Genomic DNA, 18,674 nt, shown 5'->3' with positions numbered 1-18,674 from the left:
TTTTTTTTTCATATTAATGTATTTATTCAATATTAATTTCAATCATCATCATTCTATTTGTCGCCCTCATTTCTTCTTCACATATTAAACTAGTCTAAAGTATGTATAAATAAAAACAGTACGAAATGAGATCACGTTATTTTCTTCGGGACACTTGCGATGATTCGATGATCTTAAATAAAAATTTCACATAACGATTCACGAAGTGGTTAATTGTTCATTTCACAGGTGAGATTTAATTTGGAAGGCAAGATTGACGCAAGACATGCTATTAAATATGATAAAAAAAATAATTTATAAAAATGAATGAAAAATTGATTTAGCAATAAGGATTTGGAATGACTCCGACACCAACTCCTCCCTCGTGGGCACACATGGGAGCAGCAAAGGACCAGGTGTTACTTCGTGGATCGTAGACCTCAACAGCTGAGAGATTGGAGATACCGTCGTAGCCCCCGATAGCCCAAAGTTTGCCCATGTTGGCTACCAAAGCTGCTCGACTTCTCATCATGTTCATTGGGGCAACAAATTCCCAAGTGTCCTTCTGGGGGTCGTAAACCTCAACTGTTTGCAAAAAAGTTGAGCCATCGTAGCCTCCACAAGCATATAATTTGCCATAGAGAGTAGCCACTCCGAGTCGACATCTTCTCGTTAGCATGGGTTTGACTGTCGTCCAAATTCCAGTCTGAGGATCATAACGTTCCACTGAATCAAAAATTGATAGACCATCGTGACCCCCTAGAGCATAAATGTAACCCTCGAAGGCAATAACTCCGCCAGCAGAGCGATGCTTGTTCATGGGGCGAAGAATCTGCCACTTGTCAGTGGCTGGACAATATCTCTCGACGATGTTGAGAGATATAACTCCGTCGTAACCCCCACACACGTATAGATAATCGAGGAGTGCAGTTGTTCCGACTGCACTTCTTTTGTAGTGCATTGGAGAGATAATCTTCCAGCTTCTTAAGGCTGGATGATAAACCTCTACTGTGGCGAGTCTCTCGAGGCCATTGTACCCACCAAATGCGTAGAGTTTGTTTTGATGCACCGCCACTCCGACTCTGCTGCGGTCCATTGTCATGGCTTCTGATCGCCTCCAGGTGCACTTGAATGGATCGTACACTTCGACTGTGCTCAAAGAATTGCCGTATTTGGTGAGACCACCAACAGCAAAGATGTCACCGACGAGATCGTTGCAGAGACGAGGACGAAATCGAAAGCTCTCCAGGAGGTGCTTACGCTCGGGCATCAAGTGACAATCCTTGGCATCGTCGAGAAGATCTCTGCACTCATGTGAGCGTTTGATCAATTCCTCTTTAGCCACATGATCCACCAAATACTCAGGACTCAAAAGTGGCAGTCTCACCAGAATTAATAGCTTGGGTAAATATTCAATTCTCTCTTCCTTGTGCTTGACCCACCTGAGAACAGCCTCGAATACCTGTGCCTCGGATACGACATACAACTCATCCTTGCAAATGAGCTCCCTTAACTCGTTCAGTGGTAAAGTTAAAAATTCCTCAGACAAGGAGACGTGATGAAAGTACTGATGAATGTATTTAGTGGCTTCCTTCACTAGGGCTGGACAGCTCAGTCTGTCTGCAAAGCTGCAAATCCCCAGAGCATTGTGTGGTTGTAAATGCGATTTCAATACGTCAGCACATGCATCACGGACTTTGTTTAATTGAAGAAAGGAAGCGCCCATCATAATACTTTGCACATTGTCTTTATTCAAGGTGACTTTTCCACTGTAGGCGAAATTTATTAGGGCTTCGAGTGCACTGGAAAATTATTATTATTACATTATAAATTATTACGGCATCAAAACATCGACGTGGTGAAAAATAAAAATAAATGTATATGTTTTACTCACACTGCATCAAATCCCTGCATCGTGATATCCTTTTGTTTACTTTCAATCATATTAGTCAAAAACATTGCATGAAAATAGGGTATCGTTGCTGCAAGGACTATCCTGTGGGCACTGAATGTCTGATCTTCGATCTGCCGACAAATACGTAGAAATAAACGCAAAAATAAAAGACTCGTGAAATCCTTTGTTTTGGGTTTTCAGAGAATGAGGGGACGGCAAGGTTATAGGCTATAGTTTACCTTGAGCGTGACATCGCAGAGTTTTCCCTGTCTTCGTATCTCCTCGAAAATAGGAAATCCCTGTGAGAAGAGTTCAGGTTCTTGAAAGACAATCTGCTTGTTATCATTATCAATTTTGAAAGGTTTTAATTGTTCGGCGAGGCACATACTCTTGGCCTTAGCCCTGGTTAACGCTGTTGTTGACGTTGTTGATGTTAATCCGTGATTGCGTTGATGGCGCACAGTTGGTAGTCCGGCGCGTCTTTCAACTACTGCACCTCTCAGCCTCGATGCCCTCGATGTATCGAGTCGACTAACTCCAAATGCAATCAGTCTATCCCCACCAGCCGCCTGCCTACCAACATTATCCCCCCGACCATTATTCATTTTATATTTATAAGTATTCTGTCGTTTTTTTTTTCATCGTCAAATTTGTGAAAAGGCTAAATGAAAAATTTCTCGATTAAAACCGACTCTCAGTTCCGGACAATGGTCAGTCAACTGAAGCGTTAAAAGTCATTTCAAAAACACTTTGAAACCCATTTGTAAACAAAGCCACCTCGGTGGTGGGGCCCAGATAAATGATATTTACATTGAAACTGCTGTGTCCGAATATCGAAGACGACACCTCGGTATTTATAACTTCACTTTTGTCTAATCCAAATGATCCTCAGACGCTATTCCAAGTGGTGTTGGTCCTACAAATGATTCATACCCAGCCCAACAAACTCCTTTTAAACATCTCGGGCTTTCTTTGTGTCTAAACTTGGAACCATCCGGTATGTTGCTTCTCTGCCTTATGCAGACCATTCACACCCATTCGAAATCCACATATTTCCTTTTCAAAATTGGCCGTTCTGCGGTGAATCAAATGACTGTTGTATTGCTACAGAATGTCTAATCGGTTAAACCCACAGAATTTCTATTGTTCTACAATTTTCATTGTCAACCAGACAATGACCTTACTCTCCTCGGTTCCTTTACGATATACATTGAACAATATTACAATATTTTTTAATTAAGAGCTTAAGAAAATCATTGTTTTAATTCTATTTTTTTCGGTTGGTTTATCATAAAAATTGAATAGTTGCCGCTAATTCTGACAAGTGTGTCAGGATCAGCATTACCTAGCGTAACCCGAGGCGTAAATAGTTTCAGCACACTATGAAGTCGCATATAAACACATCTGATAACCTATAAATCAATTAATTAACAATTCATAGCGAAAAAAGAACACATTTTTTAAAATTATGATTGTAGTCGTACAGTAATTGCAGTCCAATGTGTAATAATTTCGAAATAAAACAGAAATGACAACAAAGGATTGGAAATTTATTAGAGAAATAGATTGTAAGCAAGGTGCAGTGAGAGCTGTAAGATTTAGTGTAGACGGAGCATATTGTTTAACGTGTGGCTCAGACAGACGTGTTAAACTCTGGAATCCTTACAAGAGTACATTGTTGAAAAGCTACAGTGGCCATGGAGACGAGGTGATGGATGCTTATGCCGCTTGCGACAGTAGCCAAATAATCTCATGTGCATTGGATAAATCCGTAATCCTGTGGGATGTGGCGACAGGCTCTCCAATTCGAAGATTTCGAGGACACGCGGGTGGAGTTACAGCTGTCAGATTCAACGAGGAATCTTCAATGGCAGTCTCCGGTTCTCGAGACAATTCTATCATGTGTTGGGACATAAGATCGAAATCGTACGAGCCAGTGCAGACACTGAATGATGCCAAAGACTCCATATCTAGTGTCAGAGTATCAGATCATGAGATCCTCGCCAGTTCATTCGACTGTAGAATCAGAAGATATGATATAAGAGTTGGAGAGTCCATCACTGATTGCCTGGGGGAGGCCGTCACGTGCGCCAGCTTCACCAGAGATGGACAGTGTGTCCTGGCAAGTTGTGCTGATGGTGTTATCAGGCTCGTCGACAAGGACACTGGAGAATTGCTCGGAGAATTTAGAGGACACCGGGTAGAAGACCTCTGTCTCGAGTCCAGTGTAGACTGTTATGATACCAAAGTGCTTTCTGGATCTGCTGATGGTAGCATTTGGGTGTGGGATCTCGCTACCCAGACTGTTCTAGGAAAACTCAGTGGGGATAGAGTTACCAAGTATCCGACGGTTTCTCTGAGTGTTCATCCGCAGGAGAATTGTCTCCTAGGAGCTAATGGCAGCTCTATTCTTATGTGGACTGCTGAGAAAGTTGATCCTTGATTTTCTAAAGAGTTCAATTAAAGCAATTTTGGATCTCCTTCTCTGTTCATTTAATTAAATATAGGCCCTCAATACAAGTGGTCTATAACATACTTATATATTTTCCGCAAAAATTTAATTTAAAAAAAGATAGCAATAAAGTAATCTTTTATATTATCAAATATGAAATTTAATGTCAGTGTTTTTGATTATTATTAATTTTTTTCTGTATTTTATATAACAAGAAGAGCATTTAATTTAGCCGGTTCAATAAGTAGTGACGTCTGTAGATGGCACGACATGTTTCTGGTCGGAAGTCCAAGAGCGAACTGCTTTTTTTTTCACAAGACAAGAAAGACAACTCCACTACGCATAAATGCACATATTTACTTGTTCCCTTGTTTCGCAATACAGGTCAAAGTGCTTCAGTCATTATACACGGCGTTTTTTTTTTTTAATCGGTATCAATAAGATTGGAAAGTCGTAGTACATCAATTGATAGTTCCCAGTGAAGGCGTTGGCTCCATTCAATCAGTCTCCAATTGAATTCCAGTCTTATCTTGCTTCATTTACGTTTCAACAGGTGAATTGACCCAGAGAATTTTTTTTCATTTCTTGTTTTATGGTATTAAAAATACGAGACTAAATTGAACTTTCTCCCTGTCGAATGTTCTCGAATCTAGTCGGTCATCGTAAATCTTGTTTTGCATAGAAAGTAAAATTTTCATGTATTTTTTTTAACTGGCAAAAATATAGTATAAAATATGTTCTATATTTCCATTCTATTTTGTAATTTTATTTTCTAGTTGAAAAAAATGGTTGGAAGAGAAACAGTGTACGTTGTTGGTGTGGGTATGACAAAGTTCGAAAAACCAGGTCAACGGGATGACTTTGATTATCCCCAGATGGCAAAGGAAGCCGTCACAAAGGCATTGAAAGACGCGAGAATTCCGTACGACGAAATTAAAGCGGCCTGTGTGGGTTACGTATACGGGGATTCGACCTGTGGTCAGCGAGCTCTCTACGAGGTCGGACTCAGTGGTTGCCCAGTGTACAATGTCAACAACAACTGCTCGACGGGCTCGACAGCCCTCATTATGGCCAAACAAATAATAGAATCAGGAAAAGCTGACTGTGTCCTGGCGCTGGGCTTCGAAAAAATGGAGCGCGGCTCGTTGACCTCCAAATATACGGATCGAACAAATCCCATGGAGAAGCACGTCACTCTTATGGCTGAAATTTCCGGCATTAATGAGAGTCCCATCACAGCCCAATTGTTCGGTAACGCTGCTATTGAACACATGCAGAAATATGGAACATCTCCCGATCATTTAGCTAAAATAGCATATAAAAATCATCAGCATTCGGTGAACAATCCGTATTCACAATTCCAAGAAAAATATTCTCTGGAACAAATCAAGAACTCGCCCAAGGTTTTCGGACCATTAACTAAATTGCAGTGCTGTCCAACTTCAGATGGTTCTGCAGCGGCTATTCTAGCCAATGAGGATTTTGTCCGACGTCACAATCTGTATGGACAGGCGGTGGAGATTTTGGCTATGGAAATGGCTACTGATACTGCTTCCACTTTCGCCGAAAGAAGCAGCATTAAACTCATTGGATATGACATGACAAAAAAGGCAGCAGAAAAGGTGTTCTCTAGCGTGCCTTACCGCGTAACCGATGTTGATGTTGTCGAGCTCCACGACTGTTTCTCAGCAAATGAATTGATCACATACGAAGCTCTGGGTCTCTGCCCCCCTGGCAAAGCAGGAGAACTCATCGACAGTGGAAATAATACGTATGGAGGGAAATACGTGGTAAACCCCAGTGGAGGTTTAATCTCGAAGGGACATCCTCTGGGTGCCACGGGATTGGCCCAGTGTGCCGAGCTTTCCTGGCAGTTACGTGGCCAGGCGGACAAGAGACAAGTACCTGGAGCCAAACTCGCGCTCCAGCATAATATTGGGCTGGGTGGTGCAGTGGTGGTGGGTTTGTACAAGCTAGGCTTCCCCGGGGGGATGAGAAAAAATTTCGTCAGCGCTGCGACATCCCCAGATCAGTTCAGGGCCAATGCAGTTTTCAAGGTCTTCGAGGTAGCCATGAAGGAGGATGAGGACAATCTAATCGAGAAGTTCCGGGGCATTTACGGCTTCAAGATAATCAATGGACCAGGCGGGGCCGAGGGTTATTGGATTATCAATGCTAAAACTGGAAAGGGCTCTGTGGAGTTCAATGGAAAGGACAAACCCGATGTTCTTTTCACCATCAGTGATACTGACATCATGGATTTTATTTCTGGCAAACTCAATCCCCAGCAGGCCTTCTTCCAGGGAAAAATCAAGATCAAGGGGAATATGGGGTTGGCTATGAAGTTACCCGAATTGCAAAAGAGAGCAGCCAAGAAAATTGAACTTCTCAGAGCTAAGCTGTAAACTGAGATAAACCGTTTTTCTATTATTTCACTAGAAAAATGGTAAAATTAAGTGGTTAAAATAGTTGAATGAGAACCATTTGAATAAAAATTTAATTCGTTTTCTTTTTCCATTTTCCTAGTGATTCTGCACATTCCAGAAATCGAGTAATTATAAATCTTTACTATAGTGAGGATTCAATGCGATTCAATTCAAAGGTGGAAGGGAGAAAGGGGCAAGAGCGATTACACGACAAGTGATTTATTGATAATCAATAGATTTGTAATCAAAATGATTTTTTATATTGAAAATTTGATGCAATATGTTGTATACTCTTATGGTTTCCAATAAAATCGACTGGATAGGGAGACACGGTGTATCGTTGATATTCATTAGGTTTTGGGATGTAGACAATCTCCTGACAATTCATTCCATTATTAAATGTTCTAATAAAAGACAATGCGATATGCAGGCGAAGGTTGAAAATGTTGGAGACCGCAATGTACATGGCACCTCCGTTAGAAGTAAGTGCTCTACATTCACACGTCTTAGTATGATCAATCCTCAATTGCTCCAGGAACTCCCTTTTTCAGGGCATAAGCAAAATCGGAATAATCAAGCATGCGATTTCTTATTAATTATACGTTTTTTCAAAAAGACTCGTTCGATTGAATGCAATCCTGACGAAGGGAAACCTGATGTTTATCATTTCATTAGACCGTTATATTTTTTTGTACTCCGCAATTAAACTTTTTTCAATTATAATGCCAAGATTAAATTCTAGTTGATATTTCTAGATTAATTTGACAACAGGGTAGAATCGATATGGTGAAAAAGTGAAAAGACAAAAACCTTGACTTTCACTAAATGAAATTGGCCGATTCGTCTGACCGTTTCATATTCAATGGACTATTTATCATAAATGAAATATTAAAAAGTGGAGGTAATCCGGTGTGTATATAGGTAGGTGCTGTATTGGATATGAAAGTGTCAAAGGCCGTGCGATAAGACTGACTAAATATATATATTCATTTATGTATGTATATATATAGTCACGAATTTGAGGCGCCACCGTCGCCGCGTCACAAACACCGGCTCCGGCCGTTGGGCTTTCCAGTTGCATCAAGATCGCTGTACTAGGCAGTCACGCATTTTCTTTCTTAAAAATTTATAACGTGAATACATCTACAACATACAACAATAGACGACAAAAAAACTAATGGGAGATTAGTGATTACTTCAAGCCATTGATGAATGACTGGTGAATGAAACTGTTGGATTTTAGTGACATTTACGAAATACCAAGGAAATAATTGGAGGAAAAAATACTTGTGTTTGTAAATTGGAGCACTTTGTGCTCAAAGGGACGGGGCCTTACCTGTGAGCTCGCTTACACGTGTGTTGTTCACCCCAGTGAGGCCTCCGGGTATTTTCAACTGGTCGAAGTGAGTCGAATTTCATTTACTACTTGTTTCTTTTAATTGAAAAATTTATTTCGACAAGCCTAAACGGCTCCCAAAGTACTCCATAACATTGGAAAAACCACAAGCAATTACGGAAATAAAAGAATTTCTATGGCAGAAAAAAAAGAATCAGATCGCCAAGTGGCAAAGGAAAAGTTGAGGCTCATTCTTCATTCACCACATCTAAATCTAGAGGAGATATTTATAGGCGTCAATGTAAACATTTCACCTCAACTTTTTAAATTTCGCCCAAGTTATTTTTGCGTTCACCTTCAGCCTGTGACTTTTTTACTGGCAGCTGTGCAACCAATGTCACGCCGATTTAACACAATTTACCATGGAGGTTGTCATTCTTCCAAAGCTCTCGACATTTTATTCAGTTTTCTTGTCTAACGTTTCGGCGGGAAAATGAAATATTAAATTTTTGCTGCGATGATGGTTGAGGTGTAGAGTAACGAGCCACTTGATAGTGGTGTACACTCACTCGTATTAACCATCTGCCGCCCTCGGTCGTGCGTGTTTTTTTTATTTCTCTCCCTCTTTCCGCTTGCCTCCCTCAGGAAATTCTTCAAGACTTGACGATCTCGTTGCTCCTAGGGTGGTCCCTGCACAGTTTTCTCTTTCAATTAGTACATCGTACATCGTTGATTAACATTTCTCGCTTTTTAGATTGACCAAGTGATGGAGTTCCACTAAGATACCTTCGCTGATGAAATTTTTCCATCAGCATAGGATGATAATGACGTGGGTGGGACAGGTGAGGACACGTCCCGGGACAAAGAGTTGAAATGATGATGAATAAAAAGGTCATGCACCTGTTCCTTTCGTAAGCCAGAGACTTACGAATGAAATTACAATTATTTTCATGATTACCGTCACTAGATTCATCACTTATTGCAATGAAGTAGGTACGTTTCCTTCTCCAAGCCACTTCCGGTCTCTCCCAGAGGTCACGTAATACTGGGCTGTGTGATTAAAAAAACATGGTATAGAGGTAAAATGTTTCACGATTAAAGAGTAGAGGGAGTAACGAAAGAGCGAGCGCACGTGAGTCACATCGTACCCATCGCACACTTGCGACGTGCATTGCCACCAAATTAATAACACTTTCCTTCACTCGTGTCACTTTATCCAACGGCATCCAACTTACATGTTTATAGTGTTTGTTTTCAAAGTACCGGCTCTCCTTACATGACATCTGATACTGTGATGTCATTGGTAAAGATGCCTGAGAGAGAAGGATTGTATATGATGCTGCACGCACCATTGACTTGATCATTTTTTTTCTCATGACACATCACTACATTTCATATTAATTACCCTTTCAATAGCATCTGCTACTCCGATAAATTTACCACTAGTGAGAAATTCCAATGAATCAATTACATCCGACAACCGAAAAGTCATTGACACGTAAGACATATGCACTGTCATTGTCAGCGGAAAAAAGCCAATGAGGTAGACCGAAAATACACATCAAATATTGATTGAAAAAAAAGGATCAAAACCAAAATAAACAAGAGCAAGATTTTTGGTGGATGAATCATCGCCGGATAAAGCATTCACGTGGTTCAGTAATGTCTTAGCCAGCTCTTACCAATGTACATTGGAACTTTCGTCGACGAGTAAAGCCCAAAGACTTTTTTTTTCAACTAGTGTTTTTATCTCTCCCCCTTTTTCCTTCTGTATTCAATGTACAGAGGATGGCATAACGCCTGGCCAGACGAGACTGTATTCGAGCCATAAAACGTTGCAAATCCCACACAGCCTACAAGACCGAGGTGTATATACACATATATGTATGTCGGACAGTCTCGTGTTGCTGAGGCCTAGATTCACAAAACCTGCCACCTGGATCCGCGTTCGATTCACGCTCTGATAGTAGGTCTTCCCAAGATAGAACCAGAACCACTTGTATTTGAGAACTTCATAACAAACAACCCAGTTATTATTGTTTCGTATCGCGTTAGTGCGAAAAATTGCTACTGTTCTCTAAGTGAATATGGTGCGTCAATGTCTTGCGAAGGAAAAACTTTATGAGTCACTCGACCCATTTAACGAGGTTCTTTACTTGCTGGATGAAAAAAAAACTTTTCAATTCTTTAAAGTGTCTAGCATAAACACGACTCCATGCTCAAAATCGAAATCGAATATATAATGCTGCTATCTGTAAAAGATGATAACACATAAATTACGTTGACTTTTTTTTATAACTAGCGTATACGGCACGCCCCGGGGCGCCTAAAATCACACGTATGGGGTGTTATCATTTGACATCTAAAATCGAAATATTCAAAGAATCTTAAATATCTAAAAACTTACCCACAACTTATGTTTTTTTTTTCTTTCATTAAATTCAATTGATAAATACAATATTTTTTTTCTCATTCTAGACAAATCATTATTTTATTAAAATGATATATTTTATTATATGTATATATAGTATGATATGCATATCATACTATAGTTACATGCATTTTTTAAAGTGGATAGTGAATCGGAAAAAGTCCATTTTCCAAATATATATATATTTGATATATATTAAAAATTAAGAGTGCGTTCGAATCGACTAACGAGTCAGATCACTCCGTACCAGACACATGCGAAATAATTTGGCCGCCTGCTGAGCAATCGATAACTAGAGATAAAAGAGTGGAGACTTCACAGTTGCGTAATTAACTAGGGGAGATTGTTTTTTGGGGTGTATTAAGCTGGAAGTGGGAACTCTCAATCGTCCACTTTGTGCGCAGATTTGAGGGGTTCAATGGTGGAGCCCCTGCACAAGTTTTTCAATGGTTTTTTTTTTGCTGATGGTGTGCTTATAGTCACGTCGTAGACCCTGAGTCCATAGCAGAGGACTTGTCGACTGTTGCTCCGCATGACGTCTATGACGTCTATGTTCAATCACCCATGACTACCTAACGTTTACCATGTACCACTCATCTACTACTTGCAGATGAGATAAATTTCTTCTATTGACCAGTTCTTGTTTATAAAGTTATTGACAACTTTATTCGGTTGATTAATGTGATCTGCAGTTGAAAGCTTGTGGAGTAGTAGCACATGCTCGTTACAGAATAATGTGAATAATGAAAATTTTCAATATCAAAGAAGCAAACACGTCCGACGTGCCATAATCATCAAGGTTCTTCCCTCCCCTTAAAAGCCCTGTTTACATAATAAATAAGAAAATAAGATACGAATTGGAAAGTATTCACCCATTGGGCGTATAATCGAGCAATATTAACCACCGTAAAGGTCAACCAACAAAGGAACGGTGAAAGGCGCAACGGAGAGGCCCACACGCCTTCATGAAGGGCTCCCTGTCCTTCCGCTGTCTGCTCTGTAATTTGTAACAAAATTCTGCTTCACAGCAACTCAAAACAACTGAGCAACCACTTTTTTTTTTGTTTTTCGGCCAACAGAACGAGTTGTTGGACATGCAATTTTAATCGACAGTAGATCGTCTAACGGGATGCTGGATGGTGATACATTCGTGATTTTCAATCTGACAAACCTCCATCAATCTTGTCAATTGCACTAGGGCTTTTTCTAGCATCGTATTCATCACTGGTGGATTCTCTAATAGCCAATTCTCGAGTCACTATTTTTTTTCTGAGGCGTCGGTCAATGCAGCAGCCATGCAGTGCACTTAATACATATCAATGTTGTTCCGTCCTCAATGACTCTCTGTTCGCATCTAAACAAGCAGAACCATTTGTTAGAATTCGAAGAATTAACACAAAGGTAGGGGAATCGCGCGTTTATTGTTATATTCATTTTCATTGCATTCGATTTCCCGAAATTTGCCTGTTAAAACGGTATTATTCAGTCAAAATTCTGGAAGTTACGCATTTTTTCAATGAACTTTGAGGAAAAAGCGTGGAAATTCCAGTGAAAAAGTGCGTAACTGTTCCATAATTTTTACTGAATACCTATTTGACTGGCAGATTACCGAACGGGCACGTAATTTCTGTTGAATTTTTCTCACCGTGTATGCAATGCACTTGGTGCATTTGAATAAAACCAGGGAGTACTCGAGTGACTCATCCTGACCACACTTCACCATCGGAAGATCTTGCTTTCTTCAGCAATTCGAATTGACTTTCTGCGCCGACGGAAGTAAAGTCGCTCACTGAAAAGAGAAAAGAGGATTGAAAGGCTCCAAAGATCCCAAAACTCATCCTAAGATGAATCCATGTACATATGTTGCGACGATGCCGTCTGGTCTGTGTGACGCCCCGCTCTATCGATTCTCTACCCTTTGCCAAGACGACTTGTTCGCCATGTGCGGAAGAGCACCAAAATTCTCCTTCTGTTTTCCATCCCTGTTTTTGATGTGTTGCCAATGATATGAAGCGAAAAACCGGATTCAATGGGAGAGATTTGAGAATCACTGGGTACCTTAACTTGTTAGCGTGACCACTCTCCACGGCTTCAACTCTCATGTAAAGGTCGTCCTGAAGGGCTCCCGTTGCTTCAGCAAACGAGTTCAAGCTCTCTTGGAATAGTACTCTCAACGAAAACATATTCAGCCTGTTACAAAGACATCTCCATGTGTCTTGTACATGAATTATTACCTGAAATGTCTACTTTTTTTAATTTTTCACAAGTTTATCTAGTTACATTGCATGCGGGTCGAGCTCCATAGATCCTTATAAATCCTCAAGCAGTTGGTGTATTCTATACTGCAGTCTAATGTCCAAGAAAACATTGAGTCATGGAATCCCTTTCGTGCTCCTTGTGTAACAATTGCGAATATTTATTTATTATAATTGCGAATCCATGAAAGCGATGAATCATTTTCGATATCGCATGTAAAAAGTTTTGGGTGATTCAGTCTACCCTAATTATATTCTGCCGTGTATCGATTGACACTTTTGAGATAATTTGACGAATCACATTGAAAGGTATAATCCGAGTGATCCCCCTGTTTTGTTTTGTTTTGATTTTGTACAGTACTTGGGAAACAAGGTTCACCCCTCCCTGGAACTTAACGACTGTGTAACGTTAGGTCACCGTTACTCAGTTATTTCGACAACCCGTGGACACATCTCTGCTCATGTATTTTGCCTCTCCTCTACATGAACTCATTGTTACTACACGTTTTTGCTCTTTTATACGGGCTGAGGTAACACGGTTATATGTTAATGGCCTCGAAATAAAACCTGCGGGAAAAAAATCAATATTTTTACGGTAAAATCCTGAAACCCAATGAAAATTTCAATGGACAGTTGAATTCACTGGAGTAGTTTGTGTATTTCCAGATCGAAGGTGAAGCTACAGCAAAATGACAACCAACGGTGAGGTTTGGGTTCAATGGTTTACGTGTTGCTTAACCCAACAAGGCCCAGGAGCAAGGAATAAACGACAGAGGCCCCAGCACAGATTGAGGATAGACCGCAGCATGATTGGTGCCCCGACGAATTTTCAACACACCAGTCACATTGGCAGTGGTGATCTCGACATGTCTAGAGCCCACTTAAACGCCATTCAAACCCAGATGCAGGGAAAGGGCGGCTACGAGGCGTCTTTCGGTGTTAAGGTAATAACATCATCTCCTGTTAGTAGCCCCTCAACTCGTGTCAACATTTGACATTTCGCTTCCGCATCCTCAATGCTTTTTTCAATGTTGTTAATTCAATCCTCATTGGGTTATCAGTGACCCTGAATTCCATCAATTGACAAATGTATATTTCATTTGGCTTGCCTTGGGGTTCAACAAATTCGTCCGCCCCGAGAACTCATTGTTCTCGAATGACAATTGAAGATACTGCCATTCAATCGAGAAGGGGAGTGATGATGATAGTATATATGTAATAAACACTAAACTATCCAATGACCTTCTGAAGGCTGTTCACAGTCCATGTGGCATGTCACACAGTAAACGATGAATACAAATCTCCTGCTCATCAAATCCTCTTTTATACTTGCGTACAGTAACTCGCCGGTTCCTGTACTCTGAAATATAAAATACTCGGGAGTAATATATTATTAATACTTATCCCCTATTACACTACACGATACGAATAAAATGGTTTTGAAAAGAGAAATGAGGGCGCATTGCACTGCGTCAGGGGATTCATTGGAGTGCCAGCGTCATTTCGATTGACCCGTGACATCCTCACAATGTGGTTGTTGGTCACAAACCACCGAGCCACTGTTATACTTGTACCATTCGTCTCGAACGAGGTCACATGAGGTCAATCTCGTCTAATGAACGACCGCTTCATCCGCACCTTCGAGACTAATAAAATTATAGAATCGTCATCTCAAGGTTGCTGGTTTTTTTTTGTTATAAATCGAATTTGTGATATCGTGCGAGTGAATGTTGTTAAAGTTCTTCTTGATGGGTGATAATCATTCTCATTGTAATTCCAAGGGAAACTCGGAGACTGTGCAAATAGCAAAACTATTTGCCATTACAATTCTCAGAGGGAATAGTTATCACTGGTTTACATATTATCAGTGGATTTACACATGAATATAGTGCACTGGTGGTACAGAGCCTTGTTGTTTGGCATGGCGAAGATGCTGGCCTGCTGTTGGATGACTTGTCTCTCCTCTTACATACTACATACTACACTCTCTCGAGCGGGAATGGTTCTGACCGCACGAATCGTTCATCTCGACTCTGGTAAAGTTGTGCTGGCTCGATATTCGTTGTAAATTCTGAGTGGGTTGTACCGTTTGTTGATGGTGGGCCGTGCGCCCCTTGCGGGATTAATTCTCGTGGCTGTTGTTCCTCGGTTCATAAGATGGAATCGCAACGTGTGCCGAGGGTCAGGGTCGGGAACTTTGTCGGCTCTCAGAGATCTTTAATCATTAAAAATGAGTGGAATTATGGGGGTGAGACAATAAAAGTTGGAGATTGAAGGAAAAATTGTGTTTCTTTTTGCAGGCCTGCTGAGACACAGTCGCCCCGAGGGTTCTCGAGACGGACTTGTGAGGCCTTCGGACGATGGTGAATTTACGATGCAACTCTCGTTTTGTAAATACTAATCCACGGAAATTTCATAGGCATGCATGCGAGAAAGAGACTGTCTTCAATATTTAAAAAACAGTTGGTTTTTACAATAAAAATGACGCTGCCATGAGGAAAACGCGTGTGACCATGAGCGTTTTTATAGCCTCACTGAGCCGAAATCATGCTAATTATTAAGCCTTAACGCACAAATATTCATCGGCTCTCTACGATACTCCTCCATTGTGATAATGCGTTTTCACCTCTAATTTATGCTCAAGTGTTGTTAAAAATTGATCACGAGCGACGACATTTTTCTCTTAAACAAGTACATATTTGGCAATTTTCAACAGTCGTTGATAAATTTTCGGCAGAAGATTACTTGGGTCTGCCTGTGAGTACACCCATTATTTATTTAAGCCTGTCTCTCATGTATATTAGTCAGGATATTAAGAATTTATTGATTAAGTGTCTTATTACTTAAGCATGTGTAAAGTTAATATGCCATTGAGGGGAGAAGTTCGAAGAGTTGTATGAAGTTTCAACAATTAATGCATTTTTTCAACACATTGTATAATTCTGTACGATCATGTTACTGAAAATAATTCAACACTGGCTGAATCAGTTATATTTTATGATGGGAACAATGACGATTAAGCGAGTTAGTCGACAGTAACAGTGCAATAGTGAAAAAACTACCGTAACAATTATGTCACTCAGACAATTTAAATAAAAATTTAAAAGACAGTTAAGTAGCTAACGGCAAAGCTAAATTGATTGATGAAATTTGAGTGACAGTTGACCACTTTGATGATATACTCTATACAATAATTTTCCTACGCATTAAGATTTTTCCAATGGGAAAATTCAATACTAGCGGTAAAAAGATGATGAATATAACTTGTATTTGAAATAAAATATGTCCCTATTGACGTTCAATGAGGACAAGTGCATAGGGAGAAAGCACTAATTTCATTAATTTTCAAGTATTTATTTATTTTAAACAATATTATGAAAGAAATTGTTTGAGATTAATTCAATCGCTGCCCCCGCCTGCTGCATCCTCTCCGCCACTCCCCGAGGCACTGTCAGATGTGGCATTGGACTCCTCGTCAGAATCCTTTAATACTTTTCCTTTGAAGTTTTTCTTAGGTCTGGTTGTCTCAAAGTCTGAATCTTCCTCGTCAGATGAATAAATTTTCTCTTTTTCTTTCGAAGGTGCTCCTTTTTTGTATTTACTCTTGATAGCAGCGAGGGAGATAGCCCCCTCGTCATCGGAGCCATCATCATGATAAGTATCAGCCCCATAGTTGCCGGACGCTCTGGTTGAACTTCGTCCACTTCCACTGGATTTCTTGGATTTGCTCTGGGCCCTCATGGCAACTCTCAGTTTTTCCTCTTCCTTCTTTATCATCTCGTAACGATTTTGATCAGGATTCATGCCAACTTGTGACAACACCTTAATACCCGATGTCTTCTGAGATCTGTCCGCCAACGACATGGTCATCTTCCTGTGGGTGAATGACTCAGTCGAATGAGGCCTGAAGGTCAATTTCGTTCTGAAGACCGCCTGCCCCTGAAGTCCAGTGCCTTGTCGAATATAAAGGTGATTGTGGTCCCCCTGAAGTGGTTGCTTATAGACATCAAATATCTCAGATCCCAAGTGAAGGGACATGCTTCCATCCGACCACCTAACAAATCTCGCATTACTCTCCTTTCGCATTTTTCCATCATCCCCAAATACATCCTTCCATCTAATTGTATTCTCTACCTTGAGCTTCAATCTAGCTCGACCCTCCTCGTCCAGTGTCTCCTCCTCATCAATTTCATCTTCATATGTCTCGTGATCGAATGGTCGAGTTTCCACAGACAAGAAATTAGGCAGTTTGACAAAATGAATATCCCTTCCAAGGTCTGTCGTTATTTTAGGAATCTCCACATCGATCCTCGTCTCCGGTGGGGGTTCAGGCTCATCCTCCTTCTCCTTATCCTCATCGCCTACCTGCGTTGGAGCTTCTCCACCACTCTCTGATCGTCCTCTGCTCCGACTTCTACTTCTGGATCTACTCCGGCTTTTACTCCTACTTCTGCTCCGACTCCTGCTCTTGCTCCTGCTTCTACTTCTACTTCTACTCCTGCTTCTACTTTTACTCCTGCTCTTACTCCTACTTCTACTTTTTTGTTTTTCAGGCTCTCCATCTTTTTCTTTTTCATCATCTGTGCTTATGTCACTGGCATCACCAAAGAGAGCATCTGCCGTTGGCTCGGGCCCTTTAATTTTACTCTCATCCTCACCCTCATCAGAATCAGAGTCAATGAGTGGTCTTTGCTTCTTGGGAGTTGTCTTTTCACCATCTGATCCTGAAACACTACCATCTCGCTTCCTCTTAGGCTGTTCAACATCGCTCTCATTGTCACTTGCCTCTTTACTCTTGGGGCTTCCTGACGCTCGTGATCGTGGACTAGTAGCCTTTCCGCTTTTAGGACTAGCTGATGGTGATCTAGATTTAGATCTCGCACTTTCTGGAGTTGCGCTGCGTGAGCGGACCGTTTTGGGAGATCCTGGCGATTCGGAACGTTTGCTCTTGGGAGATGATGGGCTTGCCGATCGTCTGCTCCTTGGAGAACCTGAAGCGTTTGACTTACGACTCTCTGATCTTCTACTCGTGGGTGAGCCTGAGGCATTTGATCTGTGACTGCCTGATCGTCTACTCCTCGGCGAGCCTGGTGTGTTGGATCTGCGACTTGCTGATTTAGATCGAGAGCGATTGGAATGCTGGCTTGCTGGAGATTTGGGGCTCTCAGATCTCGCACTACCTGCTGGAGAGCCAGACCTTCGAGAGCCTGGAGAACCACTTTGAGATCTTGACCCAGGACTGGAGTGTCGGGACCTATGAGTACTCCGGGAAGGGCTGCGACTCACGCGTTGGGATCCCGGTGAGTGTGGCCCATCCTCAGCCTCTGACGCTTCATTTCCAGGATTTCCCGGGGTTGGAACGGGTCCATGAGAGACTGGTGAGCCACTGCGCGAGGAGGCGGATGAGCCGGAGCCGCTCTCCGATTCAGAACCTGATGAATGAATAATCAAGAAAAATTCAATATTTTCTCACAGAATTCTAACCTAAAAACCACTCAATCCACTAGCACTAAAATTTTTTTTACTGGATACAATTTTTATATTAAGATAAATTATCGAATTTTTGACTCACCAGAGTCGCCGGAAGAATCCCGTCGGGTAATTCCATTGATTGGCATTTTTTTTCAATAAGAAAACAGTGAAAATAACATGAAAGCTTTCAATGTGTCGACGAGAGTGGGAGAATGCAGGTATAATGCATGACTTTACCGGCAGAGGGTAGAGAGAGAGAGAGAGTGAGAAAGGGAGGAAGGGAGAAATGGAATAATGCAAGGTGGTGTTTCCATGGAGGCGTTGGATGGTGGTCTGACGGGTTTGGCGGGTTCGGTGGATTTGGCAGAACAAGGGAAAAGTGAGGGGATGGGAAAGGGAGGAAGAAGTGAAGGGGAGGTAGGGGACGGT

At 41.2% G+C, this 18,674-nt stretch overlaps 5 protein-coding genes across 10 annotated transcripts; 3 read left to right on the top strand and 2 right to left on the bottom strand.

The window, feature by feature from the left end:
- Positions 1-32: 32 nt before the first annotated feature.
- Positions 33-2,776, bottom strand: KLHL18 (Kelch like family member 18). 2 transcript variants are annotated; one of them, XM_011298701.1, is made up of 4 exons: positions 2,684-2,776; positions 2,113-2,446; positions 1,874-2,004; positions 33-1,781 (listed from the first exon to the last, which is right to left on the bottom strand). In XM_011298701.1, coding segments are annotated over exons 1-4 (1,929 nt in total). In that variant the 5' UTR covers positions 2,686-2,776; the 3' UTR covers positions 33-319. The 2 variants fall into 2 exon arrangements, with proteins under 2 accessions (XP_011297003.1, XP_011297002.1); XM_011298700.1 differs by lacking the exon at positions 2,684-2,776 and having other exon boundaries at positions 2,113-2,612.
- A 465-nt stretch (positions 2,777-3,241) lies between these two features.
- On the top strand, positions 3,242-4,883 carry LOC105262859 (WD repeat domain-containing protein 83). The gene has a single exon (XM_011298695.1). It carries the CDS (start codon positions 3,402-3,404, stop codon positions 4,314-4,316), a length of 915 nt encoding a protein of 304 aa, XP_011296997.1. The 5' UTR covers positions 3,242-3,401; the 3' UTR covers positions 4,317-4,883.
- On the top strand, positions 4,650-7,077 carry ScpX (Sterol carrier protein X-related thiolase). 3 transcript variants are annotated; one of them, XM_011298697.1, is made up of 3 exons: positions 4,650-4,878; positions 5,102-6,771; positions 6,852-7,077. In XM_011298697.1, exon 2 carries the CDS (start codon positions 5,111-5,113, stop codon positions 6,728-6,730), a length of 1,620 nt encoding a protein of 539 aa, XP_011296999.1. In that variant the 5' UTR covers positions 4,650-4,878; positions 5,102-5,110; the 3' UTR covers positions 6,731-6,771; positions 6,852-7,077. The 3 variants fall into 3 exon arrangements, with proteins under 3 accessions (XP_011296999.1, XP_011296998.1, XP_011297000.1); XM_011298696.1 differs by having other exon boundaries at positions 4,651-4,878; positions 5,102-7,077; XM_011298698.1 differs by lacking the exon at positions 4,650-4,878 and adding an exon at positions 4,916-5,010 and having other exon boundaries at positions 5,102-7,077.
- Positions 7,078-7,813: 736 nt separating this feature from the next.
- Spec2 (CDC42 small effector protein Spec2) lies at positions 7,814-16,115 on the top strand. Of its 3 annotated transcripts, none has more exons than XM_011298682.1 (3): positions 7,814-8,154; positions 13,440-13,717; positions 15,074-16,115. In XM_011298682.1, the coding sequence occupies exons 2-3, from the start codon at positions 13,463-13,465 to the stop codon at positions 15,080-15,082; spliced, it is 264 nt and encodes an 87-aa protein (XP_011296984.1). In that variant the 5' UTR covers positions 7,814-8,154; positions 13,440-13,462; the 3' UTR covers positions 15,083-16,115. The 3 variants fall into 3 exon arrangements, with proteins under 3 accessions (XP_011296984.1, XP_011296983.1, XP_011296985.1); XM_011298681.1 differs by having other exon boundaries at positions 13,425-13,717; XM_011298683.1 differs by lacking the exon at positions 7,814-8,154 and adding an exon at positions 13,184-13,368.
- On the bottom strand, positions 15,457-18,483 carry Atu (Another transcription unit). Its single transcript, XM_011298684.1, has 2 exons — positions 18,346-18,483; positions 15,457-18,205 (listed from the first exon to the last, which is right to left on the bottom strand). The coding sequence occupies exons 1-2, from the start codon at positions 18,389-18,391 to the stop codon at positions 16,173-16,175; spliced, it is 2,079 nt and encodes a 692-aa protein (XP_011296986.1). The 5' UTR covers positions 18,392-18,483; the 3' UTR covers positions 15,457-16,172.
- Between the last annotated feature and the right edge of the window lie 191 nt (positions 18,484-18,674).

This window comes from Fopius arisanus, unplaced genomic scaffold (assembly GCF_000806365.1).
Source record: "Fopius arisanus strain USDA-PBARC FA_bdor unplaced genomic scaffold, ASM80636v1 scaffold00011, whole genome shotgun sequence".
Taxonomy (NCBI): domain Eukaryota; kingdom Metazoa; phylum Arthropoda; class Insecta; order Hymenoptera; family Braconidae; genus Fopius; species Fopius arisanus.
The sequence above is the reverse complement of the archived record's forward strand: the minus strand, read 5'-3'. Positions and strand labels throughout refer to the sequence as shown.